Raw genomic sequence first — 27,985 nt, 5'->3', positions numbered from 1 at the left:
CTAGTCTTCCCCTGTATATCTTTTAGTGCTTAAATTTGTCTCCATGAGAGGTGTGTATCCTCTTCGAAGTTTTCTGTATTGAAAGAAAGCCAGCAGCACAAAAAGACCAACCAAAGCCACCAGCGTTCCCATAACCACTGAGAGTGTTGTGGTCCAACCTGGAGTTTCTTCAACTGAAATGAAAGCAGAAGAGAAGATGCTCCGATGAGACTATTCATCAGCTGAATATGGTTAGAAGGGGAAAGGTAAGCTCATTCTGTCAACGAAGCAAATCCACCACTGCTAGAATATAATTTTATCTTCTCTTTGCTCACAAACTATTAATCACAACTGTTTTCTTCAAGAAGTTGGAAGTGACATCCCATTGTTTACATACGGCTTATGACATTTTAAAATTTGTTACGATAAATGCTTATGTGCAAAATAAGCCCTCTAAGGGAGTACCTAACTGCTTCTGTAAGATAGAAACTCATTTGAATGCTAACATGGTATCTGGAGAATTGTTAAATACACAACCCTTGGTAGAAAATTCTGCTGGAGGTTCTGCCATTTTCGCAGGTGACAAACATATGAGACAAGTACATTGGCTCTAACAAGAGAGAACAGCAGACGTAGATAACATTTCTGCTCATGTTAATGGTCGTGATCAAAATCTGAATTCCCCAGTCATCCAATCACCCACTCATATATATATTTTTAGAGTCCTCTCCAACAAAATTAATGCATTTTATTTATAATATATTTATGCTTCTCTATGAAATCAGCTTATCTGTATTTTTTTTTTTTTGTCAGTTGTGGGTCTTGAACTCTGGGGCCTAGGCATTGTCCCTGAGCTCTTCAGCTCAAGGTCAGTGCTCTACCATTTGAGCCATAGCACCACTTCCAGCTTTCTGGTGATTTATTGGAGATAAGAGTTCCTGCCTGGGCTGGCTTTGAACCTCAAACCTCAGATCTCAGCTTCCAGAGTAGCTAGGATTACAGACATGAGCCACCAGTGCCTGGCTTGTCTTTTCTTTTTAAATGATCTATCCAGATGCTCAAAAAATTCAGTCCCTCAAGACTGATAGAAAATGACCAATCCCGTTGTTGGAAAACAATTGTTATTGAAAATGATGATGCTGGATTGTTCATCATGAAATTCTTCTTCTAAAATACTGCATTATATTATTACTTAACATAATTAACTGAGGTTTTTAGCCTCCTTTTGAATTTTATGCTAAAAGCAAATCCTGTACTTGTCTCACCAAAATCCTGGCCCTGCCCTCAGGCAATTGTCTCTCTCTGGGCTAGTTCTATTTGACTTTCTTGTCAGACATTTCAGTGACCATAGGAAAGTTTTCTATGCATTCTATTAATTCAGATAGAATTGTCAAATCAAGTAGAGGGGTAGATAGTTACTCTGTGGGATGAGGTCACATAATAACTTTGTTTTTTAAGACAAGAGTCTGCTTGCTAGTCTCTGATATTTAATTGTTAGTTTAATAGCTTGTCTTGTTATATACATATATTCTAGAAAAGTGCCAATAAGCTTAACTACAACGGAATGTTTCAATTAAAGGTCTTGGTTCACATTAGGAAAGAAGGAAGGAAGGAAGGAAGGAAGGAAGGAAGGAAGGAAGGAAGGAAGGAAGAAAGGAAAGAGAAGAAAGGTCTTTTAAAAGTTAAATGAGAGTTTGGAAAGGTGGCTCAGTAGTACAGTGCTTGCCTTGCATGCATGAGGCCCTGGGTTCGATTCTTCAGCACCACATAAACAGAAAAAGCCAGAACTGGCACTGTGGCTCAAGTGGTAGAGTGCTAGCCTTGAGCTGAAGAGCTGAGGGACAGCACCCAGGCCCACAGTTCAGGCCCCACAACTGACAAAAAAAAAAGTCAAATGAATCACCATTTGGAAGTTGTGTTAGTTACCTGTCAGATCAATGGCATAACTGTAGCCAAGTTGGTCAGTGGCTAAGAAGAGTTCCTCATTAGTCACCGGGGGGAAGAAAGGAACCATGTTATACATCCGATTGTGACCAATGGGAGCCAGCTCCTGAGGCCAGGCATCTCTAGCGGGGTTGTATCTTTTCATCCACTCATCAAATATGGCATCAGTAAAAGAATGAAGGACCTGCAAGACAGTTGGACATGGAATTTGATGCTGATTGGTCTGTTTTAATCAACCACTAAGTCAACTTCCTCTACAGTTAGAATTGAACCTCTTTTTACCTGGAGAGCTACTGTATGCCCCATCATTTTCGATAAAATATTCCGTGATGTGTGACTATCTCCCTCTAAATAGAACTGAACACACTAATGTATGCATTACACACAATAGATACAACTGCAGCACTATTCACAATAATCAATCTATGAAGTCAGCCTGGGTCCCCAACAGCTAATGAATGAATTAAGAAAATATGTTACATCTACACAAAGGAGTATTACTTGGCCATAAAGAATGGAATTAGGTAGGAAAATGGATGGAACTAGAGACATCATGCTGAGCAAGCTCAGAAAGCCAACTACCACATATTCCAGTTTTGTGTCATATTCAGATTCTACACCTAAGAAATAATAATAACAACAATAATAATATTATGACATGATTGTAAAGGAGGGCTAAAATTAGGGGCGAAGGAGGAGAGGGTGATGGGGTGAATATAATTGAAATACATTATGTGTTTGTATGAAAATAGCATAATTAAATCAACTAAAAACTTTAAAGGAAAGAATAACAGAGGTATGAAGTTTATCAAAGCATATTATAACATATAGAATTATCACAATGAAACTCTTTGAATAATTTATGCTAGTTTTCAAAATGTAACAAAAAAAGAAAGTTCACTTGCAGATTTCACATTGCTTTGGGAACGTCTGAAGCCTTCTGCATGTGTGGTTAATTATTCATTTCATAAAGACAAAGGAAATAACGGCATAATTTCTAGTCCATACCCATATACTTAGGCTTCACAAGAAAGAGAAAAGGTGGTCCTTATCAGTATTGTGGATTGACAGTAAGAAATAAGAAAAGAAAATCTCCAAATTGGATTTTCAGATTTTCCTCATCAGAAAGGCCTTTGTGTCTACTTACTGTAAAAATACTCTCGCTTGAATTCTTGTTGTTATGTTTAGAAAGTCTAAAAATGTCATCATGAGCATAGTGCTCTTTAAAATATTTTTTCTCAAAGAAGCCTTTAAAGCAACCTTCTCAAATTCAATAATCCAAATTATTATTTCAAATACAGCAATGGTGACATGTTTTGAAGCATCACCAGGATACTCTGCACATACATAATCCTGAGTTCAGCCCAGCTCACATCTGGCAGTCAGTTTCCTCTTTCATTTCTCTACTACAAGTTCAGAATCCTCAGGGACGGCTGCTTTCCTTTCTTCCTTTATACTAAGGTTTATTGCCCATGGACCACTATATGAGATGTCTAACTATCCCCAAAAGGAAGCCCAAACCAATCCACACAGACTACTCAGAGTAGTCCTGAGACCTCAGGAAAAGAAAACAATAATTGACTAGGCCACAGCTGTCCTAACACCTGTCACCACTGGAGTGTAACTGCACTGAGACCTTGGAGCCAGAATTGCTCAGTCAAGCCTTTCCTGAACTTCTGCCAAGATTCATGAGAAATGCAATGAGAAATCATGAGAAATGAGTTCGTCATTAATGCTTTAAGCACTAAGTGCTGGCATGCTCTATGCAGCAATGAAAACAAATGCAAAGTAAAAAGACATGAATGCAGTCTGGTGGACTTAACGTTTACCCCAACAAATGCAGGGAAAGAAGTTTCCTGATCCCAAGGTGAGGGCAGAGGTTCTGGGACAAAAGTAGAGATGAGGTTTGAAAGGAGAGGAACATAGCTCATGACCTGAGGAACAGGAAGATGACTGCAAAGAGCAGCAGTGAACACATACCATTAGGAAGGTGGAGACGATGCTATCTATAAATCACTTAGCTCAGCCCAGTAAATGTAAATGGTTGCTGTTACTGTGACTCTATCATCAGTACTGTTATAATTTTAACTTGGGGTAAGAACTTATGGAAGAAGAAGGAAGGAATTCATATCTTAGAAGCATAGAGGACTATAATACCTCTGAGATCATATATTCTATATCTATAGCTAATAAGAAGCTGAGCCTTTAGAAAAGCTTAGAGTTCATAATAGATTATTATTATTAGTGCTTATTCTATATCAAATACCATTCTAAGCTCTGTACTTCTAATAACATTTCAAACACTCAAGACAGCCTGATTTGGTAGACCATTGTCCTTAAGTGCCTTAAATGCTCAGGTCACCATAGACTAGATGGCTTAAGCAGAAGCCATTGTCTGCTAGTCCTACAGGCTTCAAGTCCAAGCCCTGTAGAACATATCTGCAGAGCTGGTTCTTTCTGGGTGCTGTGAGGGAAAATCTATTCATTCTCCCCATGTAGCTACTGGTAGATTGCAAAATACCAGTCTTGCCAACGTCTTCACTTTCACATCATGTCTTTACTATGTACAAATATACAAAGACACCACTTGCAATGGTTTAAGTGTACTCTCCCAAACTCATGATAAAGGATAATAACCTACGGGATCATGTTGAAGCTGGGCCATTAAGCAGGTGTCTGGATCACGGAAGGTTTGGACCTCATAAATAGGTTTATATCATTGTGGTGGGAATGGTTATGATGGGAGTGGCATGATTTTTACCTGATTTTCCTTCGTGTTTTCCACACTCACATGCTGCCTGCCGCACACCTGTCCCCTCCCACCCCGCCATGACCACCATGTGGTGAAGCAGTACAAAGCCCTCACTGGGTTCTAAGCCATGCTCTTAGGCCTCACATCCTGCTGAATTATGAGCCAAGTAAATGTCTATTGTTCATAATTTACCAAGACAGTGTTATTTTGTTATAGAAACAGGAAGTGGACTTAGCCTTATTCATCTTGGGTTAAGCACTACTCTAAACAATATGACCTCATCTTAACTAGTTATATCAATACGGACTCCGTTTCCAAACAAAGTCATTTTTGGAGGGATTAGAAATTGGGATTTCATCATTTGAATTAGGTCTGGGGGTATAAGTCAAACCATAGGGTTATTATCCCAATTATAGGTTAATTATGTTTATACATGGATTATGAGCATAAATTTGAATCCCAGAAGTTTATTTCTAAAGTCAGAGTTCCTAAAACACACCCATCTTCTGCTATTCAATCACATGGTCATACAATTATTAATACATCCCCAAGACCAAATAGAATAAGAGAAATGAGTTTAAAATCGTGTTCCCAAGTCTTACCATGGGAAGAAAGCACAGTGTTTGAACTAGGAGTTCTAAGCCAATTCTGAAACTATTAGATATTACCTGAGCCCAAGTTAAATAAAGTTCTAATTTCATCTCTAACTTGGAGAGATAAGAAACTCTTAGGACAAAAGGAGGATGTAGTTTTGTGCTATGTGAGAAAAAATAGCTTTTGGAAAAGTAGAATTCACCAAGTGCAAAGAGTAAATAATTAAAAACAGGCAAGAGTAGAAAACAATTCATAATCTGGAGAGATAAAACAGGTGGAAATGGGGCTGGGAAGATAGCTCAGTGGTAGAGTGCATGCCTTGCAAGCATGAGGCCCTGGGTTCGATTCCTCAGCACCACATAAACAGAAAAAGCTGGAAGTGGCGCTGTGGCTCCAGTGGTAGAGCGCTAGCCTTGAGCTGAAAAGCTGAGGGACAGCGCCCAGACCCAGAGTTCAGGCCCCATGGCCGGCAAAAAAAAAAAAAAAAAAGAAAGAAAACAGGTGGAAATAATGAGGAGAGGCAAGAGTATCAGAAGGTCTATAAATTATTACATAATAAATAATCTAGTATGAACCATATAAATAGTGCAATGTGATTTTTTTAAAAGAGGCAAGATATGCTGAGAGATGCAAAGAACTTCATAAATAATACGCTGCGATCAATAATGCAGGCAACAACAAGAAGTCACCGCAACCCCTAGAGTAGGTATTTTTGTTGTACTTGTGGGCATTCTTCCTCCAATGAATTACTCTTGATACTAATTCTATCATTATTAGACACAAGTTGAAAATGCACTTGGTTAATATCTCTGCAAGGCCAAACGTCATTCCAGGATAAGATATAAAACTGAAAGTTAAATAAATACATGTTGCAATTGTCTCCAAATATTTTGGTATTAGACCTCGAGTCTTTAAAATATGTTTCAAAATTTGTATACAGACCTATTCTACTTTATTCAAAGAAAATATAGATAAGGATAGGAAAGGAAAAACATGAAATTTCAACATACTTTATATGCAAGCATAAAGAAAACAAAACACAAGGGTACATGCTTCTCTTTTCAAGATAATTGGAGGATAAGGTTAATACTGAAGGGCTAACTTTGATGATTGTAAATTCAGATTACTGCCACAAAAAGGAAATGAGAATGTCTTCACCTAGAGAAAGGAAACTGTAAAAGTCTGAATCTAGCTGAAAAACATGTGTATATTACCTAGGTAGAACCAGCATAGTTTGTGTTTTAGTCCATTTAGAACTTTAGTATTTAAGGTGAAAAACAAACTCATGAACTGTTTTGTGAATATTAATTACTCAACTTACGGGCTTCCTAATAGCTGAAGATGTGAAAATATTTACAACTTACCCAATGCACTTTCTAAAAGAACAACATCAAAACCACAACCACAATGAGATACTACCTCCAATCAGCCAGAGAGGTTATCATCAAAACCCCAAAGACAGAATTGGCTGTCTACTTCCAGTGGAGTGGAAGCAGTGACTCGGTTTCCAGCTATTTCTCCCTTCCTAAGATGGCGCTGGAGACAGTCTGAAGGATCTGTGGCATCTGTGGATGGGTCTGCTGTATTCACTGGTCGAGACTATAGACCAGATTGAATATGATGGATGTGATCATTGTGTGATGCATATCTACAAGTGAAGGGTAACAGAGAAAAGGTATATGACTGCACCAGCTCTTCCTTTGATGGAATCATTGCAATGGTGAGTCCAGAGGACAACTGGCTCTCCAAGTGGCAGCGAGTCAGTAACTTTAAGTCAGGTGTATCTCACTGGTTGCCTGCCCCCAAGGAATTATACAGGAGCTAAAAAGTCGAGTGGCCTACAAATCCATAGTCACTGTTACAAAAACCTAGCAAGATGCCGGACTGCTGTCCACCTACTGCCTCTGCTTTGTTTTTGTTCTGGAATCTGAACAGACAGAACTTCAAAAATCCCTGCTCTTCAACTCTGAGAATCATCAGACTGTTCAATGAATAGCAGATCCTGTCCTTGGACTATGGACTACTGGTAGAATGAGAGGGCTTGGAATGGTGGATTCTCATAGACTGAACTGAAGGAAGATATTGTTTTTTCTACTTGTTGAAGGCCTTGCTGTATGCTTCCCCTTGGGTCAAATGCCAATAAGCATGAACTCTTGGGGAAAAAAAGACAAATTCTGGTAAAAAGGCAGGGAAGGAGAACCTTAATGCAATGTAAGTGTAAAGTTTGTGGAGGCTCTTCAAAATAATTGAAGTAAAACTTCATGAGTCAGCAATCTCACTCCTAGCTATATAACCAAAGGAAAAGAAATAGGTATATCAAAGATAGATCTATCTACACCCTCTTGCTTACAATAGCATATGCACAGTGACCACGACAAAATTCAGCCTAAGTATCCATCAGATGAATGGATTTTAGAAATGTGGCACAACCCATAGTAGAATATAATTCAGTTATTTTAAAAGGATAATTTCCTGTCATTTGCAATAGCATGGATGAACCTGAAGGGATGATGTTTAGATGAATTAGACAAGCACAGTAAGACAATTACTGCTTAATGTCACCTAAATGTGTGTGTGTGTTGGTACTGAGGCTTTGACTCAGTGCCTCACACTATTACTTGACCTTTCTGCTCAGGCACTCCTCTACTTTTGCTCTACCGTACTCAGCTCCACTTCGGGTTTTTGGGTGGTTAATTATAGATCAGGGTCTCATGGACTTTCCTGCCTGGTCTAGCTTCAAACACTCAGCCCCCTGGGTAGCTGAGAACTATAGGGATGAGTCACTGGCATCCAGCTCACCCAAATAAACTTTTAAGAAGAGCACCTTTAGAAATTAGGGAGAATATGATACAATTTCTTTTTTGGCTACAAATTTAACTTTTTAATCCTACAGTCTATTTCCTGTTTTGTTTTTCTGTTTTTATTTTCTGGATTCAAGGCAGGATTGCTTAACATTCCTGGGGCCTAAGCTTATTTTCCATGATAAAGTCATGCATTTGCTTCAATTACCTTCAGAACTATTAGAATTTCAGAGATAGGTTCAGAGATTTTCCTGCATTTTAATGATCTGCCTTCTTTTATCCCTTATTTTAATCATACACAACTTTGTACTTTATCTGAAGAGATTTCATAAAACATAAATAAATGTTACATTGTAATATATGTGCATGAATTGTCTCATGATTTTGAACCTCTAGAAGCTATAACTCTGTTGACTAAAATGCTTTAACCTAAATCTCAGTATGCAAAATAAACCACTTAAGGCTGAATTGGCTTCAATATAAAACCCCTTGTAAATAGCCTGAAGTATGTTTGGAAATCAGTACCAAAATATTATTCCTTCTGTGCTTTCAAAAAAAGGGGTCTTGCTTTTCTTTATTTATATGTGGATGGTAAAATTCTTGTACAAGAAAAACAAATTTCTAAATGTCAAAAAATTAAAAGTAATAAATAATAAAGTGAACATGATTTAGTGTCTTTGAACTACATCCATCAAATGGTAACATGAGTTCTGTCTTAGGGCAGGAAAAGATAACTAAGGAGGCTAAGGCAGGAGGAATGAGAATTCACAGCTAGATGGGATACATAGCAAGATCTTGCCTTAAAAAAAGAGAGGGAGAGAGGGAGAGGAAGAATATTTTTGATTTACATATTAGAGTCTGGGTTGGCAAACTAACACCTGAGGCTCTTATATCCATGAAATAAGCAAAGCACAGAAAACTACTGCCTGGGCTCACCACCTTTTTTCTAAATAAAGTTTTCTTAAAATACCACAGTCATTTTTGTATGCATTCTCCACAGCTGTTTTCATGCTACAGTAACAGAATGGAGTCACGGCCACTGGCCTGGAAAGCCAAGAATATTTTCTACTTGGCCACTTACAAAAAAATATTAACAATCCCTAGGCATTTTGTGAGCTTTTCCCAAAGAAGGAGATAGATTTGTAATGCTTAAAAATAAAATATCAGTGCACTGTTTCTTTTAGGAAGAGAAAGGTCTGGGGTATCATCTTCAATTGGTCAGTGGATTCCACACTTGTACTCTACATTTTACAATACTAGATAATAAGTATTATGACATTTTCCTTGTGACTATGGATTATGTGCACAAATTATGTAGTTAGAAAATATTTTTAAAATATATTTATTTAGAGATATGGAATATGATAAAAAGCATAGTTACACATCTATGTAGATAGTATTTAATATATGTATAAATTATATAACATCTGTACCTATAGAGTATAGATAAATGACAGAGAAGGCAGACACAATAATTCTTGTCATAAGAATTATATCTGTTCTTCTAGCTACTCAGGAGGCTGAGATCAGAGGATCATAGTTCAAAGTCAGTCTGAGCAGACAAATTAGAAAGACTCTTATCTCCAATTAACTAGCAAAATGACAGAAGTGGAGGTATGGTTCAAATGACAGAGTACCAGACTAAAGCAACGAAGCTCAGCAAGAGTATGAGGCCCTAAGTTCAAGCTCCAGTACTGATGGAAGGTGGAAGGAAGGAAGGAAGGAAGGAAGGAAGGAAGGAAGGAAGGAAGGAAGGAAGGAAGGAAGGAAGGAAGGAAGGAAGGAAGGAAGGAAGGAAGGAAGGCGGGAAGGAAGGAAGGAAGGAAGGCTATCATAAGCTGTTATAAGCTGATGGTTGAGATGGGAAAACAATCTGAAGTATCAGGCAAGAGCCCTTAGAGAGAAAGGCATCCCACAGATGGCAATGGTGGCTGTGGGACCACTTGTTTAGTGCAACACTTGTGGCAATCCTGTCATTTATTGCTTCTACACAAATCTGAGGAGAGAAATAATTTTTAGGAGGAAAGACAGCCTCTTTCTGTTGTAGAACTTCCTAAAGTTCATCCTTCCCTTGCTTTAATTGATCTGGGAGCTCCAGAAAGCCACTTAGGCCTATATCCTTCGTGTCACTAAAAAAGGCCAAGGGCATTGGAACCTACAGCTCCACTCTCTTCACATCTCCTTTATTGTACCCCAAGTCCCATAAAAACAATAAATCCCCTTTGAAATCCCTCTCATTTTGTGCTAGCAGTCAGCTGCCTTAGGACATGATTGTGTGCTATGAAAAATAAGATAAGGAACTTTAATGAAGGTCTCGGAATGCAAACCTAACACATAGTTGTCTAATTCTCTCCCACTGACTACATCCAAACACATTGCTATTTTTTAATAAGAACTTTTGTGTTGTCCTGGGTGGTTCCTCAGCCAGCCTCAGATTATCACAAGATCAGGTCATGTGAACATCACTGGACAGGGAGAAATGGAGGCTCTTCATTGTTAGGAACATTTTCAAGATTCCATAAATTATGACTAATTAAAACCAATTTGAATTGTAACCTGGATCTCTGCCAGGATGTCAGAGAAACAAATGGCTTTAACCCCATAATACTATGAACTGAATTGCTCCCATAAATTCCTATATTGAAACCCTAGATCTTGATGTACCTACATGTTGAACATAGGGCCTATAAAAAAGTAATAAAAGTTGAATGAGGTCATAGGGTTGAGACCCTGGTATGATGTGACAGTTTTCATGCAAAAAGATACTAGCACATTAACAACAACAACAACAACAAAGAAAAACCTCTTGTGTCCATGTCTTGGAGTTCATTTCACTTAGCATCATCTTATATGGTCATATGTATGTAGCTATTGAGCTATTCTGCTCATTTGCTGAGATTGTCCTAGACATATACTAATTATTACAAGTAAGGGAAACCATGGGACCTATGTTTCTTTGAATCTGGCTTACTCCACTTAATATGATTTTTTCAGTCTTTCCATTTCCTAACAAATGGGACAGTGTGATTCTTTCTGATGAAAGCATAGAATTCATACATACATACATACATATATATATATATATATATATCACTTTGTTGTTGTTTTAATATGCTATGTGATTTCTTTTTTCTTTTGTGTGTTTCCCCCCTTTGGTTTATCCTCTGTTGTCACTATATTTGATTTTGGTACTCTGGTGTTGTATATACATTTATCTGAATTAGGGAAGGGAAGAGGAACAACAGAATGGTGATAGAAAGGACAATGGAGAGGGAACCAATGCAACAGTAATATTCACAAGACAATATGTTGGAAATGATCTGTACAACTTGGGTAGGGATTGGGGGAAGGGAAAAAGGGAGAAAATTGGGGAAAGAGATAACAAGTTTGACAAGAAATGTACTTATTACCTTAGTTATGTAACTGTAACCCCTCTGTACACCACATTAAAAAATTAATTTTTTTAAAAAAGACACTAACTCAGTATTAGATGACATTGGGGAAAAAAAAGAATATTTTCCATTAAGAATGCTCTTTTTAGGTGGGGTACCAAATGGCTCACACCTATAATCCAAGCTACTCAGGAAGCTGAGATCTAATACAGTTCAAAGCCAGCCAGGGCAGGATTCTTATCTCTAATTAATCACCAAAAACTATGAAATAAAAAATGTTTTGGCTAGAGGATGTTGACTAAGGGCATCTGAACAACATGGCCCCGATTGTCACATCTGCCATTTTGTTCATCTGTCTTAAAAACTAGTACAGCTTAGAATTCTAAAACTTACACTTGTACTGTCAATTTTTTTTATCAAATTTGGTCTTTTGTTTTAAAGTCATATAGAAATGAGACTTAACTACACCAGAGCAGTCCATTATATTTGAAAGGTTTGAGAACCATAGGCTGCTGGTCACTATGGCTCATGCCAGTCAACCCATCTACTCAGGAGACTGAGATTGGAAGAATCACAGTTCCAGGCCAACCCAGGAAAAAAGTTTATGATACTTTATCTTAACCAATAGTTAGGCATGGTGGTACATATGTGTCATATACCTGTCGTCCCCACTATGTGAGAATTGTAAATTAAGGATCCTAGTCCAGGCTGGCCTAGATAAAAAGTAAGACCCTATCTCAAAAATAGCTTACAGATAAAGGGCTTGAGGCATGGCTCGAGTGGTACAAAGAAAAGGAGAAAGAAATAGGAAGGAAGGAAGGAAGGAAGGAAGGAAGGAAGGAAGGAAGGAAGGAAGGAAGGAAGGAAGGAAGGAAAAAAGACAGAAAACATGAGTTTCCTCCAGATTTTGCTAAATTATGGAATCATTATGCTAATTTGTGATTCATCTCTGGATCATAAACTGTTCCAACATCATCTAGAAGCAATCATCCTTGACACACAGGTTTCAGATTGGAACTTACAAATGCTATCTAGCCATCCCGGGGGGGGGGTGTGGGTTAAAAATAATTTTGCATGTGCACACATTACATTGTTCACAGAGAATGAATCAGCACCAAGCACTGATTATTCAAAAACAAAAACAAATAAATCTAACATACTGTCTACAAACTTTTCCCTCTCTTCTGAGTCTCTGAACATACCACAAAAACAGGATCATTGGCCGCAGAATGTGGCAAGGCATTTGTCCCATTCAGGAAGGAGTGGACCAAATTGTGTAGGCTCATAACTTGAGAGTCCAGTGTTCCATCCGCTTTATCAAAGCCTTCCAGGGCATTCCTAAGAGAAGCCAGCATGTCAGTGACAACAAGCAAATATTGACTAAGGTCTCTATTTATTGTCTCCAGACCAATCATCATCTAATCTGAGGCTGAACAGGGATAGGAGAGGCCATATCATAGCTAATTAACAATCAATCCCCCATGGAAGTGGAGCTCTAGTTCAAGTGGTAGAGCGCTAGTCTTACTGAAAAAAAACTAAGGGACAATACCCAAGCCCTGAGTTCAAGTCCCAATATCAGCACCTTCCCCCTAAAAACGCTTTAATGATAATCTTTTATTAGGGAAGGAAACACCTAAACAATGCTACTTCTGAATATATTGCATCTCCATAGGATATTCACTATCTCAGATAATTCCAACAATGTTGTCTGGGGACTACACTACTAACTCAAATCTATAGGAAATACAATGAGTTTTAATGGCATTTTTATCACAAACTAATGCACATTCCTTTATAAAGACAATCTTAAATCTTATTTTTGACCAACCATTGACCCCTACTTTAAGGGTTGTGTCCATACTGAGCACATACTCCAAACCCTGTTACAATTAGCACAACTTCCGCATCCTGCCCCTAGCCCACAGTTATATAATTAACAGAGAGAGAAAGAGGAGAGAGAGACAGAGACAGAGACAGAGACAGAGAGACAGACAGAGACAGAGACAGAGTATCCAGCTACTATAAATCTAGACACCACCTCTCTTTGGAAGCCCCATTCATCTTAGTTAAAACATTGTTTCTCTCTATATATGTATTCCTCATAATTCTTAAAGTCTGTTTTGGGTGGGAGAAAAATAATAGTTGGCCTATGAATCTTGGATATAGGAATGTGATTACTGTGCATTCATTTGAGTTGAAGTTAGTCTGCAAAACTCGAAGAGCTCAGATCCTCCTAATATTATTTCTAATGTTAACATTAAAAAATAAGATAGAAGGCTTAGCATGGTGGCATATGACCACTCTCAGCTACTCAGAAGATGGATATTGGGAGGTTCATAGTACAAGATCAGCACAGACAAATAATTAGCGAGACCCCATCTTAAGCAACAACATGTCAACAAGGCAGGACATAAATGTAATCCTAGTTATGTGGGGGCATAGATAGAAAACTTGTGGTCTGAAGTCAGTGGTAGGAAAACCTGGGACTCTCCCTATCTGAAAAATAATAAAATCCAAACAGGGCTGTCATCCTGGCTCAATGATAGAGTACCTGCCCAACAAGTATGAGGGCCTGAGTTCAAATCCTTCTACTACCAAAATAAGCAAATGTGTGTGTATATATATATATATGTATATATATATATATATATATATATATACATATGTATATATATATATACATGTATATATATATATACATGTTTATATAAACAAGTATATACATTTGTTTATTCTGATAGTAGAAAGATAAAGAAAAAAGAAAGAACATTTTTAAAGTACTGTATTTTAAATGTTCGAATTATCCAAACAAAAGATCGTTTTCAATAGATATGTTCGAAGCTGATGAAACCACACTATTAGTTATAGGTGTGATGAAGACTTTCCTAATATCAATCCTTCTTTAACCTCTGTTATTAAGCACATTTACATTTCTTAGCTTTGTAGGTATCTCCAATAGCTAGAATTCTCTCCAGTGCATTACAAACACATGGGTGAAATGTTAGTTATTGTAGAAGAGCTCAGAGCACCAACCTGAAGCTGAAGGTAGAGTTTTGGAAGAAAGGAGGATTGTCAAACTTCTGGAGGGACAGACAGTCTTGAATGCTTTTTAAGGTTGGCAATTTCTCACCATTGCTTCCCACTTGATTTCTTCTCAACAACCCTTCATAGGTTCCATTACACAGAGTGACCTGGCGGTTGTAGTCGTCCAAGCTAAGAATCAGAAGAAGGTTAAAAACAGTATATCTTAATTGATGTTATAAACTTGGACCCAGGATACAATGAGGATCGTAAAAATAACATTTTTATTATTTACCTTACAAGGGCCAAAATTAGGTGGTGAAATATTACTGTTGAAATAATTGTAGGCTAAGATATTTGAAATAGATAGATGCATAAAATATGCATACAGCGATAATAATTCTATCCCATTGAAAAGATAATGACAGGGTCTAGTAGACAAGATGGTAATTCCTACTGTGTGTATTTGAATCTGGAGCAAGCTGGGTTGCCTGTAGGACACAAAGCCCAGCCAGTTTGGGTAGAAATGGTTATGTAGAGGGGAAAAAGCATTTTAAGCACACAGAGTAAAACCAACAAAATTACAGGAAAGGCTTATAAATATTTTAGGAAGTAAAAATGCTAACTACCTTGGTTGGCTGTATGTATTGAAGCATTCCACTGTATCCTATTATTTACAAAATTAAAATATATTTTTGAAAAAAAATGCAGAAACATACATTGGCAGCAAGGCTCTGGTGGTAGAGTGCCATTTGGGAGCAAAACAAGCCAAAAAGGTTTGGGAGACCCTGAGTTCAGGCCCTGGTGCCAACACACACACACACACACACACACACACACACACACACACACACACACACACTAAAGTAACCAGATACTAGTAGCTCATACCTAATTTTTCATTGAAAAAATGCAAAATGTAGAAAAGTGCCATGTCCCACTGGAAAATTGGAAAATTGTTACATGGAAATGTGGAAATGGCCCCCCAGGTACATTAGAATAGAAATAGAATGTCCATCCCTTTGACATAAGATAAGCCAGTCTCTCTTATGCAGCACATATGCCATTACCTGTTGCAGACAATTTCCCAGCTGGAGAATCTTGAGCTCTGACTAATCAGAGTTGGGTCATCTTGTCTTGCTGCTCCAAACAGCTGGTCTGTGCACACATCACATTCATTTCTCCCAGTGGCAAAGTTCCAGTAAGGCAAAGCGAAGGACTCATTACCAATTAGTCGCTAAAAGCAAAGGGTAGGTACAGTCTGTTGATTATGCAGCAGATACAACAAGAAGGCAGATAAGCAAAGACTGATGTCCCCATCAAATGTACAGGAGCATTAAAAGTACCAGAGAGATGAATGCAATATAGTTGAGCTTTAATAAAGAAATCCTATCGGCTGCAACAAAATAGATGAACCTAGGAAATATAATGTTAAGTGAAATTAACCATATACACACATACAGAACAAATACAACATGATCTCACTTAAATGTGGAATCTAATAGCTAGAAATCAGGGAAGGGAATTACAAGATGAGTAAGTCTAGAGACCACATACACAACATGAGGACTACCATTGGTAATAATATATTGTACTCCACACTGATGATTTGCAAAAGAGTAGGTTTTTAGATACTCTTAAAATACACATGAATTATATATAAAAATTATATCCAAAATGAATTATATGAGATGTTGAGCATGGTACCTTTCTTAACTGTCACTTCACTATGAATAACAAGACATATACATCAAAACATCATATTGTACAGTAACTCTGTTTTTTAGTTTAAAATACTCAATATATGGTTTTGACCAACCTGGAGATCTCTTTCCAGCCACAACAAATGGTACCGATGCCAGGTAACAAAGGCAGGCCCTTGGTGCGAGAAATCGATGGCCTTATAGGGACGACCTGGTCCTAAAACAATTGGGAAACAGTAAAGATCACAGAAGAGAATATTTAAAATATTAAACCGTGCCTGGGATATGTCTCTATAGCCAATAATTTCATGATGAAGAAAGAGAGGTTATTTATGTCTTCAAAAGCAACCATCATGCTGTTCTTGGACGGCGGAGGTGGGGGAGGGAGGGAGACTACAGAATTCGAGGGAAAAAAGGGAACAAAAGTGTGGCAGTGGATATTGATAAAAGTGAAACTATATAAGTCATGGGTGGAAACAGGAGGGAGGGACTGAGAGAGAGAGAGGGAACAGAAGACACTGTACAAAAGGAAATATACTCATTACCTGACTCATGTAAATGTAACCCCTCTGTACATCACCTTTGTAATAATAAAGAAAATTTAAAAAATCATGACAAAAGAATTTCAAGTAACATTTTTAAGACAAAATCACTTTCATCTCTCAAAAATCTGATTTTAGAGGGGACCCAGAAAGTTCAAGTACTTTTCCTAGTAAGAGCCTTGCTATATAGCTAATTGTTTTAGCAAGGGGAGGAGGGAAGCAGGGGAGGGAGGATTACTGGGGCTTCAGGGCTTCATGCTCTTGCTTAGCTTTCTCTAGATTTTTCTCACTCAAAGCTGGCACTCTACCACTTGAGCCACATCTCCACTTCTGGTGTTTTGCTGGTTAATTAGAGATGAGATTAGTACCGATTTGTCTGCCGGGGTTAGCTCTGAACTTTGATCCTTAGATCCCATCTTCCTGAGTAACTAGAATTACAGGTATGTGCCACCAGTGCCTTTTTTTTCTGGAATCAAAGGGAATTTAAGAATTTTAGAATCAAAAGGAAATTATAGAATATAAATTTAAACCAACTATGCATTAAGAAGAAATGCAGTCTCTGTAGGTTATTAAGACCCAAATGAACTATAATTTTAAAAGACATTTGTGTCTTACAAATGCACAAATTTATAAGGGAAGAACTAATTAATTACATAGCAACGCCGACCACACAGAATCCTAATGCAGTATTTATTCAATCAAAAGGAACTTCCACAGATTCTGCTTCACTCATCCATCAGATCCAACTACTAGCTGACAAGCATAGTCACGGAGACCAGAAGAGAGAAAAATACATTCAAAGCAATTTAGTTGGCCACTGGAACTGCCAATTTTGGTGAGGCGCTTTGGGCAATTTAATGCCCTCCTTACTGCCTGTTCCATCCTTCTTCTCCCGCTCATAACAGCTTTGGATGGTTATGTAGAAACTTTAGCTAACTTCAGTCCTTTCTCAAAGTATCTATAATAACTTCAGAGAGCTGGAAAGACATGAATATAAATTTAATTCCTCAATATGACCAGAAACTATAGTTTTCCTCTTGAGAGACTACCCGCTCATAAAGCAAAAATTCCTCAAAAGGATGACAGGAAAACTATAAAGGTTTATAGTCGGAAGAGCCTCTTTCCTTATCTATCGATAAAGAAAGACAGATGGTTACCTGTGAGGCAGGTATTAAAAAAAAAAAGACTCATACCAAGAGCAGAACTGTTGTGTCTGTTATTAGAGGCAGAAAGGTTTTTCAAACGTTTTTTTATCTAGAGCTCAGTTTCAAATTTCTCCACACAAAATGATGAGGGAATGTCAAAGGATGAGAATAAGTGATAAACACTAGGAAGAAAGGAGACTTCAAGTAAGAATAGTACTATTCCAGGGGAAATAAATGGTCTTTATTTACTGTGATCCCCCCAAAAAGTGCCCTAAAATTAGGAACAGTTGGTAGAAGAATCTAGAGTAGATTCAGACTCTCTTGGAACAATATGATAGCTTCTCTCCAAATGATAAACAACCCACCTATTTGATTAATGCACTTTATAACAAACTATCTCCCATTCTCAGTCCTACCCAGTCACCCAATTTTTAGAACCTGAGAAGGTTCTCAATATTTCCTCAGCATCATTTTCATTTCACCATTTTTGAAAGCATCAAATAAAACCATAGGCCAAAAGGCAAGGCAAAAGAAACTACCTTGCTGTGATTCCACTTACACTTTTCTTAAACAATAAAGCTAAAAATAAAATAAAATAAAGTCAGGGATTCCTAGCAGTGGCTATGTATACTGTAAGTGATTATCTAATGGAAAGTCTAAAAGTAAGTTTAACAAGATTCACATTTCCAACATGGATATCAATTGTGCACAAAGAAGGTCCACGTGCTTTGCCACAGGCTCAAGTTAATTCCTCTAATTTGAAGAAAAGGTCACCCAGGGTTTCTACGGCCAGATTTGAAGTTCTTTTTTTTTTTCTGGAATCAAAGGAATTTGCCTCCACTTCACCAAACATGACTTTGAGGATTAATAACTTCACAGAGGACAGTTTAAGGCTTTGAACCAAGAACATAACCGGAGGCATCTGCAGCCGACATACAGGACCAAACATCTCCATTCCAACTTTAGGCAGTATTTGGTAATTCTACCCATTGACAGACCGGCCACTTCCTGCTTGGAGGTTGGTTGCTTCCTTGTTCATGAACTTGGGTCAAAGTGACTTTCCATCCCACATCCTAACCCAATCACACGTTTTTTGCAATAAGCCTAAACCCACCTAATAATGTATCCCTAACCGAATAATAATGAAGCCACACGAAGAAATCATAAATGCTGCAGTTGGCGATCTGGGGCTGGGTCCCATTGGGCCCAAGCAGGCCCAGCCAGTGCTGGGTGGTGATCACATAGTCGGGGTGCATGCTCCTCTTCGCCAGGTCCAGTGCACCCAGGAACTGTTCCCGCTCCTCAGACGTCAAAGAATGGATGTCCTTTCGCACAACCAGTGGTTTCCTTTGGTCACAGTTGGAGCCCGACCAGCCAAACTTGCAGTCTCCACAATCATAGCCAGCAAAGTTTCCTGATTGATAGAAAGGGAGAGAGAAATGGGGGGGGGGGAGAGAAAAGATGTTTTATGTCGTTTGGTACAAGTTTCTGAACTAGAATTTGGGGGAAGAATGAAGAGAATGAGAAAATACATAGAGGAAAGCAAGTCAGTTGCCAGATACATACAAAGAATATGATTTGTAACAATCTCCCAATTTCAGTCCTACCCAATCACCATATTTTTAGAACCTAAGAGGGTTCTCAGTATTTTCTCAGCAGTTTTCCTGTCATTCTTTTGAGGAATTTTTGTTTTGTGAGGCAATAAATTTCTGCTAATAAAGTCAAAAATGAAAAAAGAAAAAAAAAGTCCACTTCCTCTCCCCCAGTCTCCTCTCGAAATCTAAGTAGGGCCAACACTAAAAACTTCCCTGGAATAATCCCAGCAAAGAAACAGGACATGAAATGCTCTAGAAAGTTCTATAGAAATCCCAACAAAGAAACAGGGTATGAAATGCTCTAGAAGCTTCCCTAGAAATCTCAGCAATGAAATAAGACATGAAATCCAATTAGAAAGTTCCATAAAAATCCCAGTAATGAAACGGGTTATAAAATGCACTGCAAAATATTATAGGCTTAACTGTGTCCCCTTTGAAATGAACATACTCAAGTGCAAACCCCCAGAAACTTGTGACTATAAATATTTGGAGATCAGGCCATTAAAGAGATCATTATGGCTGGGCACTGGTGGCTCACTCCCATAAACTCAGGAGGCTGAGATCTGAGGATCATGGTTCAAAGCCAGCCCAGGCAGTAAAGTCCTTGAGACTCTTATCTCCAATTAACCACCGGAAAACCGGAAGTGGCGCTGTGGCTCAAGCAGTAGAGTGCTCACCTTGAACTGAAGGCTGAGGGACAGTGCCCAAGCCCAAAGTTCAAGCCCCATGACAAAAAAAAAAAAAAAGCCTAAGAAAGAGATAATTATGTAAAAGAAGGTCCTACTCAGTATGATTATTGTCCTTATAAGGAAAGGAAAGAGAGATACAGACACACATAAAATAAGACTGTGGAAGAACTCAGGGAGAAGATGGCCACCTGAGTCAAAGGGAAAGAAGTGTCAGAAGAAACCAATCTTGTAGACAGATGTTCTTAGACTTCAGCCTCCAGGGCTGGGAGGAAATACATTTGTTGTTTAAGTCACCCAGTCCAGGATAATTTGTTATGTCATCCTAGTAGATGAGTGCACATGCTCTAAGACCTCTTTAGCAGTCACAGATCTGTCCATCCATTGTCCCTGCCAGGCCCCACCCTGGACTGATCAGTAGCCTGGGATGTCCCCTGAACCCTGCTGTCCCCAGGCCCGGCACAGGCCCATTCATTGATTTACAGAGGGAGAGAACATGTGCGTCAGTGGAACCAAAATTAATCAACAAGCAGGCTTCCAGGAATGCAAGTAGACTAGCATCAAAAACATCTCACAAAGGAAACAGCATGAAGACAAAAAAAAAAATCAATGGAGGCTGGCAGGTCGTAAAGGTGAATTAGCTGCCACCACCTGAGCAAGTGAAAAAAATTCCTGCAAGTTTCACTGTCAGCCGCTCTGTGTCCTTGATTTGTCAATGCCCAAGGGACAAGGACGAGTGCTATCCACTTCTAAGATATCTCAGGTTGGCTTTCAATAGCTCAGTCTTTCAATGTGCCTTTGACTCCTCTCCACACCTTCTTAGCCTTTCTTCCTAAACTCCTCGGGCCTGGGCTACCTATTCCCTCTTTAAACCTCATGATGGATCCTCTTTATGGCATTTCGCAATGTTGGAGATGGAAGCCAGGGCTTCATGCATGCTATGCAAGCACTCTGCCAATGATCAATGCCCCTGTTCTACATGTCAGAGTCAGCTGGGCCTGAGCTATGCTCACCTCTTAATCCCCCTTACATTCACATTTGTCATACCAACTGCTGGACTTATAAACTCTATACATAACCCAGGGAGCTAACTCACAACAGATACCTGGGCTTGGCCTTGTATGCAATGAATGTATCGAATGAATGATGGAAACATAAAGCAGGTAGGGAATAATACATGCTACTGCTTCAGAGACTTATGCTGTTGCTTGGCTTTCTTACTCGCAGCTCGTGCTCTATTACTTGAGCCACACCACCAGTCTAGCTTTTTGCTAGACTCTATTTGAAAATAGTCTCTCAGACATTTTTGTCTGGGATGGATTCTAACAGCAATCCTCAGATCTCTGCTTCCTCAGTGGCCAAGATTGTACAGATTTGAGCCAATGGCACCAGATTGTTTGATGGCCAAAGAAATTTTCATTAAAAATACAATAGGCACATCTGTAATCCTAGCCACTCAGGAGGCTGAGAACTGAGGATTGGGGTTCAAAGCCAACCCAGGCAGGAAAGTCCATGACACTCTTATCTTCAGTTAACCAACAGAAAACCAGAAGTGGTGCTGTGGCTCAAAGTGGTAGAGTGCTAGCCTTGAGCAAAAGAGCTTTAGGGACAGCACCCAAGCCCCTAGTTCAAGTCCTGAGAACAACAACAACAAAAAGTAAATAAAAATACAATAGGTAGGATGAGCTCAACAGAACAATAATTGATTGCATTTTGGGCTCCTTTGTAACATGCAAAGTATTTAAACTTTTTTAATGGCTGGTCCCAGAGCTTAAAACAGCTTGGGTGCTGTCCCTGAGCTTTAACTTTTTCTGTTTGTTTGTTTGTTTGTCGTGGTTAATTGGAGGTAAGAGTCTCATGGATTTTCTTGCCCAGGCTGATTTTAAACCAGTCTCCTGAGTAGCTAGGCTTACGGGAATTAGCCACCAACATCTGGCTTTTATCTACACTTAAATAAATGAATTGCTTGTATTTTCCTGCTTCAGTAACATAGGAAACAAAAGTAAAAAGAAAAAAGTCTACTTCCAGACTCAGATTCATATTTTTTGCTGTGAATCTCAAGCAGCTCAAATATTTTTTAAATACTAAGGAATAATACTTCTAATGTTATAATAATGAATTTGATACATTCCTATATTCAAAGGCATAAAGTCTATTTTTAAATTTGGGAGCCTCATTATTCAAATTGAATAATTCATAGTTAATGCCATAAACTTCAAGACTAAACTACTTCCTCTATTATGGTTTGTTTTGCTTGATAGAAACAAAATTATCAATAACTAATTGTCTCCCTCATTTATTCCTTCAACAAACAGTATACTAAACATGTACCTTAGTGCAGTATCTGGGGAAGCTGTATGTCCAGGGGTGGCATGAGGTAGGAAGTATGAGGGGTTCTCTGTGTTACACTGTGTGTGTATGTGTGCATGTGTGTGAACATGTGTGTGTGGGTGTGTATATGTGAAAGTAATGGGGCTTTTTTGTCTTTTTTTAATTTAATTTTTATTTTCAAGGTGATATACAGAGGGGTTACAGTTACATATAGAAGGTAACGAGTATATTTCTTGTCCAACATTGTTATCCCCACCCTTGTTTTTTCCCCTCCAACTCTCCCTCACACCCCAAGTTGTAAAGTTCATTTCCAACATATTGGGGGGCTTGAACTCCAGGCTTTGCATCTTGCTTAGCTTTTCCACTCAAGGTTGGTGTTCCAATACTTGAGCTACACTTCCACTTCCAGCTTTTTGCTAGTTAATTAGAGATATATGTTTCACAGACTTTCCTGTTGGGGCTGGCTTCAAACCTCAATCCTCAGATCTCAGCCTCCTGAGTAGCTAAGTTTACAGGTGTGAGCCACCAGCTCTGTACTTTTGTTCTCTGTACTTTTGTTTCACTTTTGCTGCCAACCTGAAACTGCTCTAAATAATAATAATAATAATAAATACAGTCCTGGAAAAACAAAATTTTAACAGGCCTTCCTCCATAGCTACAGAGCCTTTGTGCATTCAGAGAAGTTTCCACACTCAGGAACTTTGCGCTTAACCTCTCAGAGCCTTCCATATTAGGGTCAGAAGCCCATTTCAAGCACATTAAGACAAGGGAACGTGCAAAATCGTATGCTAGCGCTAGCATTATTGTTGTCAATGCTTTTCAAATAGGAAAGCAATGATTTCTTTTCCTCTCCACCTTACCTATCACGACACTGAACACACTCACAAATCATGTTATTCTTTGCCTCTCACACAGCTTAATACAATCAGTGCTAAATCAATGCTGATTGAATGGGTGGAAAGGAAAGGAAAACAAACAATGAAAACTTACATGCAAGGCATCAGGTCCAGTGGGATATTAGTGCAAACAAGGCACAGTGTCCAAGTCAAGGGGAAAAGAAGGTGTGGGCATTGTGCATTGTGCGAGAAGACACCCACTCGTCTAACTGTAGGAAGTGAACATTGAAATATACCCATCTCTGAGGGATGAGAGATGACAACAATGAACACTGACTCCCAAGACCAGAAACCCTTCACAACTGTGGAGAACAAGGAACTTTCAAAGACCAAGCAATGTCTTCAACACATTGCTTACCTAATGCTAAGAAAGTATCAGAATTTTCAGTTCATAAGTGGAATATTTGAGAAAGAATGAGGTTTGGTTACTGGGAAATAGAGAGAGGGGGACTTAAAATCAAGGATAGCAATCTATCTCCTTGAGAAAAAAATAAATTTAGAGTCTGAGTCCTCACCTGACTTAGGACTGGGATAAAGAAAAAGAGAACAGCTAAACATCACATGTGTCTACATGCATAGCATCAGCTCAAACTCAGAAAGTTATTAGACTAAATAACGGCCAGTGATTAGTGAATTTACAAGGAACTCTAAATGGCCTATTCCTTTTAATTAGAGATTCTATTATTTTAATAACAATACTTTATACTCACATAGGTCCTTTCATCTACAGAGCTCAAAAAAGATTTTACAAGTGTGGTTTCACCATTATCCCCATTTCAGAGATTGGAAAATAGAGGCAGTTAGTCACTTGTACAAACAAGAACTTCTCAGCCAACTGTTTAAAACTATTTGGTGTTCAAGGTTTGGTTTTGTTTTGTTTCCAAAAGTCCAGAGACACAGCTGCAACTGTCATATTCTCATAAATGCCAACTGGCAATGCTTTAAATGGTAAATAGTGAATGCCAAAGTCTCCTGAAACACCACAGCTTAGCCTGACAATTAAGTTCAGCAATTTTTTTAAATTTGTCTCTATAGAAAATAAAAGAAGTGTTCTACAAGGAATTGAAATATATCATTTAGGGTTTGTTTTTTTTTTTTTTACATATCAGTGTTTGCACTTGCCTTTCATTTATGAGGCTGAAGTTACTTTTACTGTTTCTTCAGTGCAGTAACAAAAGTGAGGGCTATCAGCAGCCTATGGCCCAGAAAAAAGGGGGGGCAGGTTGGGAAAGTGGCTCAGTGGTAGAGTTCTTGCCTTGCATGCATGAGGCCCTGGGTTAGATTCCTCAGCACATTAGCAGAAAAAGCTGGAAGTGGCGCTGTGGCTCAAGTGTTAGAGTGCTTGCCTTGAGCTGAAGAGCTGAGAGACAGTGCCCAGGCCCAGAGTTCAGGCCTCACTACTGACAAAAGAAAAGACTTTAAAAAAAAAATATGAGATACAAGGAATCTTTGGAGATGTGGAGATGCTGGCTATTACCTTGATTGTGGTGACAGCAACTCAGAGATAAACCTGGGTCCAAACTCAGGAAACTGAATCTACTAAATGAAGTAAATGAAGTATTTTGAAGCCAAGCATACATCACTAAACTAGGGAGAAAAAAGATGGTCTATTAAATTAAAGTTACTGTACAGAAAAAGTTAAGTGACTTAAAAAAAACCCACATGGACACAAAAATTTGGTATGAACTTAAAAAATAAAAAAGATACTGAGTGAATCTAGCCAATTACATAGAGAAATCACAGGAAGGACCTGCAGGCCCAGCCTGGCCAGGAACATGGCTAATGATGAAGAACACATGCAGTGATGAGGAAGCCCAGCTTCCGTGGATATGCAGTGCAGTGGTTATATAGTGGCACCTACAGGATGTGATCTATTACCCGCTCATAGTCTTGAATAAGATATAATGAGTTTTGTTCTAAGGTAGATTGCTTATAAGTGGGAGAAAATTTATAAACATTCCTTTGGCAAAAGTGATTTGATATTTAAGTACCCCTTCTATTCTGCCGTTGTCTGGCTCTTCCTATTCTTGCCTTTTAAAAAATACATGTGTGGTGGTAAATCAAAGTATATTTTATGCATGGGCAGATGTATCCAAATGAGAACCTGCATGTTCTATAATTACTGTGCCATCACTTAAAAAATGAGATAGGATGTGCAATGCAGATTTGAAATAGAAAGGAGCTAGGGACAGGAAAAGTTAGCATTCATCTCTGAATCACTAAAACCTTTTCACCCAGAAATCTATAAAAGGAGATGTCCAACTTTTGAATGTCGTGGCATTTTATCATCCATTAACATGGAAAACAATTACAATTGAAGTGCTCAGGAGCTTAATACAAAGGAGTAGCATGTTAGTGAGGTTTCCCCTGCACAAGTATTAGGAAATCTGCTGCGTTCATAGGCTAAGAACCCAGGAAACCTTGTAAGAGAATGTCTATAGAAGCAAGTGCTTAATATCTCGGGGAAAAAATAAATATGGTAAATGTGTTATGAAAACGTTTGTTACAAGAAGTATCTAGGGCAAAAGTAGGACTGAAAAAAATCTCTGTGACTCACATCATTGAAAATATAACTGCAAAGGCTAGGGATCTAGTTCAGTGGTTCAGTCCTTGGCTAGCATAGGTGAGGTCTTGGGTTCAATCCTCAGCACCACAAAATAAGTAAATAAGTAATGACATATTACATATTTATAATATATATGTGCACACATAATGATTATAAAGCCAGAGCTTTAGCATTGAAAAGAAAATTTAATGTCATTCTTTTATCAACATCACCAGCCTTTGTATCTTCTCTTGGTAACATTTTACCATTTCTCCTTAGTTCTAGCATCATATGAGAATACGAGGATGGAAGTAAGACAGCCAGCCACCAAAGAACCAGGATTTAGTGAAGCTGCTACCTATGGGGGGTTTTTGTCTTTCAAATGTCCTGCCAGCCGTTATCACTGCTCTACACAGCTACTGGAAGCCAAAAAAGAGCCAGATTGATTGGAGAGGATTATTTGAGTATGCTCAGAAAGCAGAGACATAAGACATGCAACCAGATAAAATAAATAAATAAATAAGATTAAACAAAAAATAGGTGGGAAGAGAGACCAGAATCCCAAGGAAGGACACAGAGCAAATTTTGTAATGCCCACTTCCAATTCAGACAAGGAACCCAGGCAATTTGTAACTGAACAACAGCTTCCCACTTGATGGAGGAAGCTGCTTGTCTGTCTCCCCAACCGTGGCTGAAGCATTGCTAACTCTTCCTGTTAACGAGGATGATGGGTCCTGGTTGAGGTTTGTCCAAACCCTGAGAAATGCCGAGGCCAGGGCTGCAGAGCACCTGCCTTCCGTCTTGGCCAGGCAAACCGCTCCCACCCATGCCCAGCAAGTGCAAACCCATGGCAGGGCAGTGCACCCTACTCGTCTTGAAAGAACTTGTTCTATTTTCAAAGCACACTCTAGGCCTTTAGCCTCCCCCTTCCAATAAGCAAGTCAAAGGTATGTTGGCATGCGTTCATGAAACCAGGCTTGGCCCAGGTAATAGCTATTTCGTTTTCAAAGCTAAATGTACGGGAGGATGGGAAGAATATAAATAACCAGGATCTCAGCCTTCCTGACACACTTGCTACCAAAAACACAACAGGCTGGCTTTTCAAAGCCTAGGCTAATAGTCTCTGTCAACAGCCTCATCTTTCCCTTCGAAAGGGCTGTTTTCCCAGCCAAGACTAAGCTCAGGGTGTGGGCTAGATCTGCCCGGAGGAGCCTCACCTGTGCACTTGCATGTCCGGTTGAAGAACTTTCTGGGCCACTGCTCACGATCATCCTGGTTTCGCAGGACATAAGGGCCACTCCAGGGCCTGGTGTCCGCTTGAACCTCCGTGCACTGCCCCCGACCCTCCTGAGAGCCACAGATATTGGCTGGCTCCACACCCAGAGGTGGGCAGCACTCCTTGCTCACCAGGCTGCTCAAGGTCATACAGACCCGGGGAAACTGTGCCCAGGCTCCCAGTAGACTTCCATAACCCAAGCAAGCAAACAGAAGCCCCCACTGCACAGGACTCATGGCTGAATGGCTGAGAAAACTTGCTCAGCCTCTCCTCCTGTCTTACGTCTGGCTTTTCTCCTCTTCTTTTCTTAAGTTCTTGGGCATTCATTCACTCGTCTAATTTTGTTTTCTTTTTGTGTTAGTTTCTTTGCGTTCTATTCCTCTCCTTTCAAAATCCCCACAAAAATCACAGAATCTACACATGTGCACATGGGTACCTGCTCGTGCACACACTATTTTATGCGATTCAAATAACTAACACAGATTTAATTTCGTAAGAAACGCCTCTAACAGCCAAATTTAATGAGGATAATGCTTCTTGCCATCTCTCCTCCACCTTTAAATCAGGCTTTGTCTAATTGAGTTAATTTACAGAACACTCCAGTCTTACTGCTTATTATGCTGGTATTTCTAAGCCTCCTCTTTCCCTCCTTAGCCCTTGACTTTAATTGCCTTGAACTAGTTCAAAAGCCAAACGCTGTGCTGCCTTTATTCTGTCTGGTTTGCCAAGTCATGGGGCCTGGTAGGGGTTTTGGAAAAGCTGGGAGAAGCCGTCATTAGGGGA

The 27,985-nt window shown here is 39.0% G+C and overlaps 1 protein-coding gene and 1 pseudogene across 1 annotated transcript; one reads left to right on the top strand and one right to left on the bottom strand.

Annotated features, from left to right (window-relative positions):
* On the bottom strand, positions 1–27,743 carry Dct (dopachrome tautomerase). The gene is made up of 8 exons (XM_070003308.1): positions 27,144–27,743; positions 18,988–19,287; positions 16,303–16,403; positions 15,554–15,720; positions 14,496–14,675; positions 12,665–12,800; positions 1,906–2,107; positions 1–173 (listed from the first exon to the last, which is right to left on the bottom strand). Exons 1-8 carry the CDS (start codon positions 27,436–27,438, stop codon positions 1–3), a joined length of 1,554 nt encoding a protein of 517 aa, XP_069859409.1. The 5' UTR covers positions 27,439–27,743.
* Positions 6,800–7,141, top strand: LOC138813588 (transcription elongation factor SPT4-A-like; annotated as a pseudogene).
* Positions 27,744–27,985: the final 242 nt, after the last annotated feature.

Source organism: Dipodomys merriami, unplaced genomic scaffold (assembly GCF_024711535.1).
Source record: "Dipodomys merriami isolate MVZ:Mamm:240054 unplaced genomic scaffold, mDipMer1.0.p SCAF_6, whole genome shotgun sequence".
Lineage (NCBI taxonomy): Eukaryota > Metazoa > Chordata > Mammalia > Rodentia > Heteromyidae > Dipodomys > Dipodomys merriami.
The sequence above is the reverse complement of the archived record's forward strand: the minus strand, read 5'-3'. Positions and strand labels throughout refer to the sequence as shown.

Bases quoted from the DNA above. Each gene is read 5' to 3' on its own strand.
- Dct (XM_070003308.1), bottom strand. From the start codon at position 27,438: ATGAGTCCTGTGCAGTGGGGGCTTCTGTTTGCTTGCTTGGGTTATGGA. The intron at 14,676-15,553 runs GTAATGGCATAT...TCTGATTCTTAG, and splicing joins TGGGAAATTGTCTGCAACAG to CTTGGACGACTACAACCGCC. The intron at 174-1,905 runs GTAACTAACACA...CTTTCATTTCAG, and splicing joins TTATGCCATTGATCTGACAG to TTGAAGAAACTCCAGGTTGG.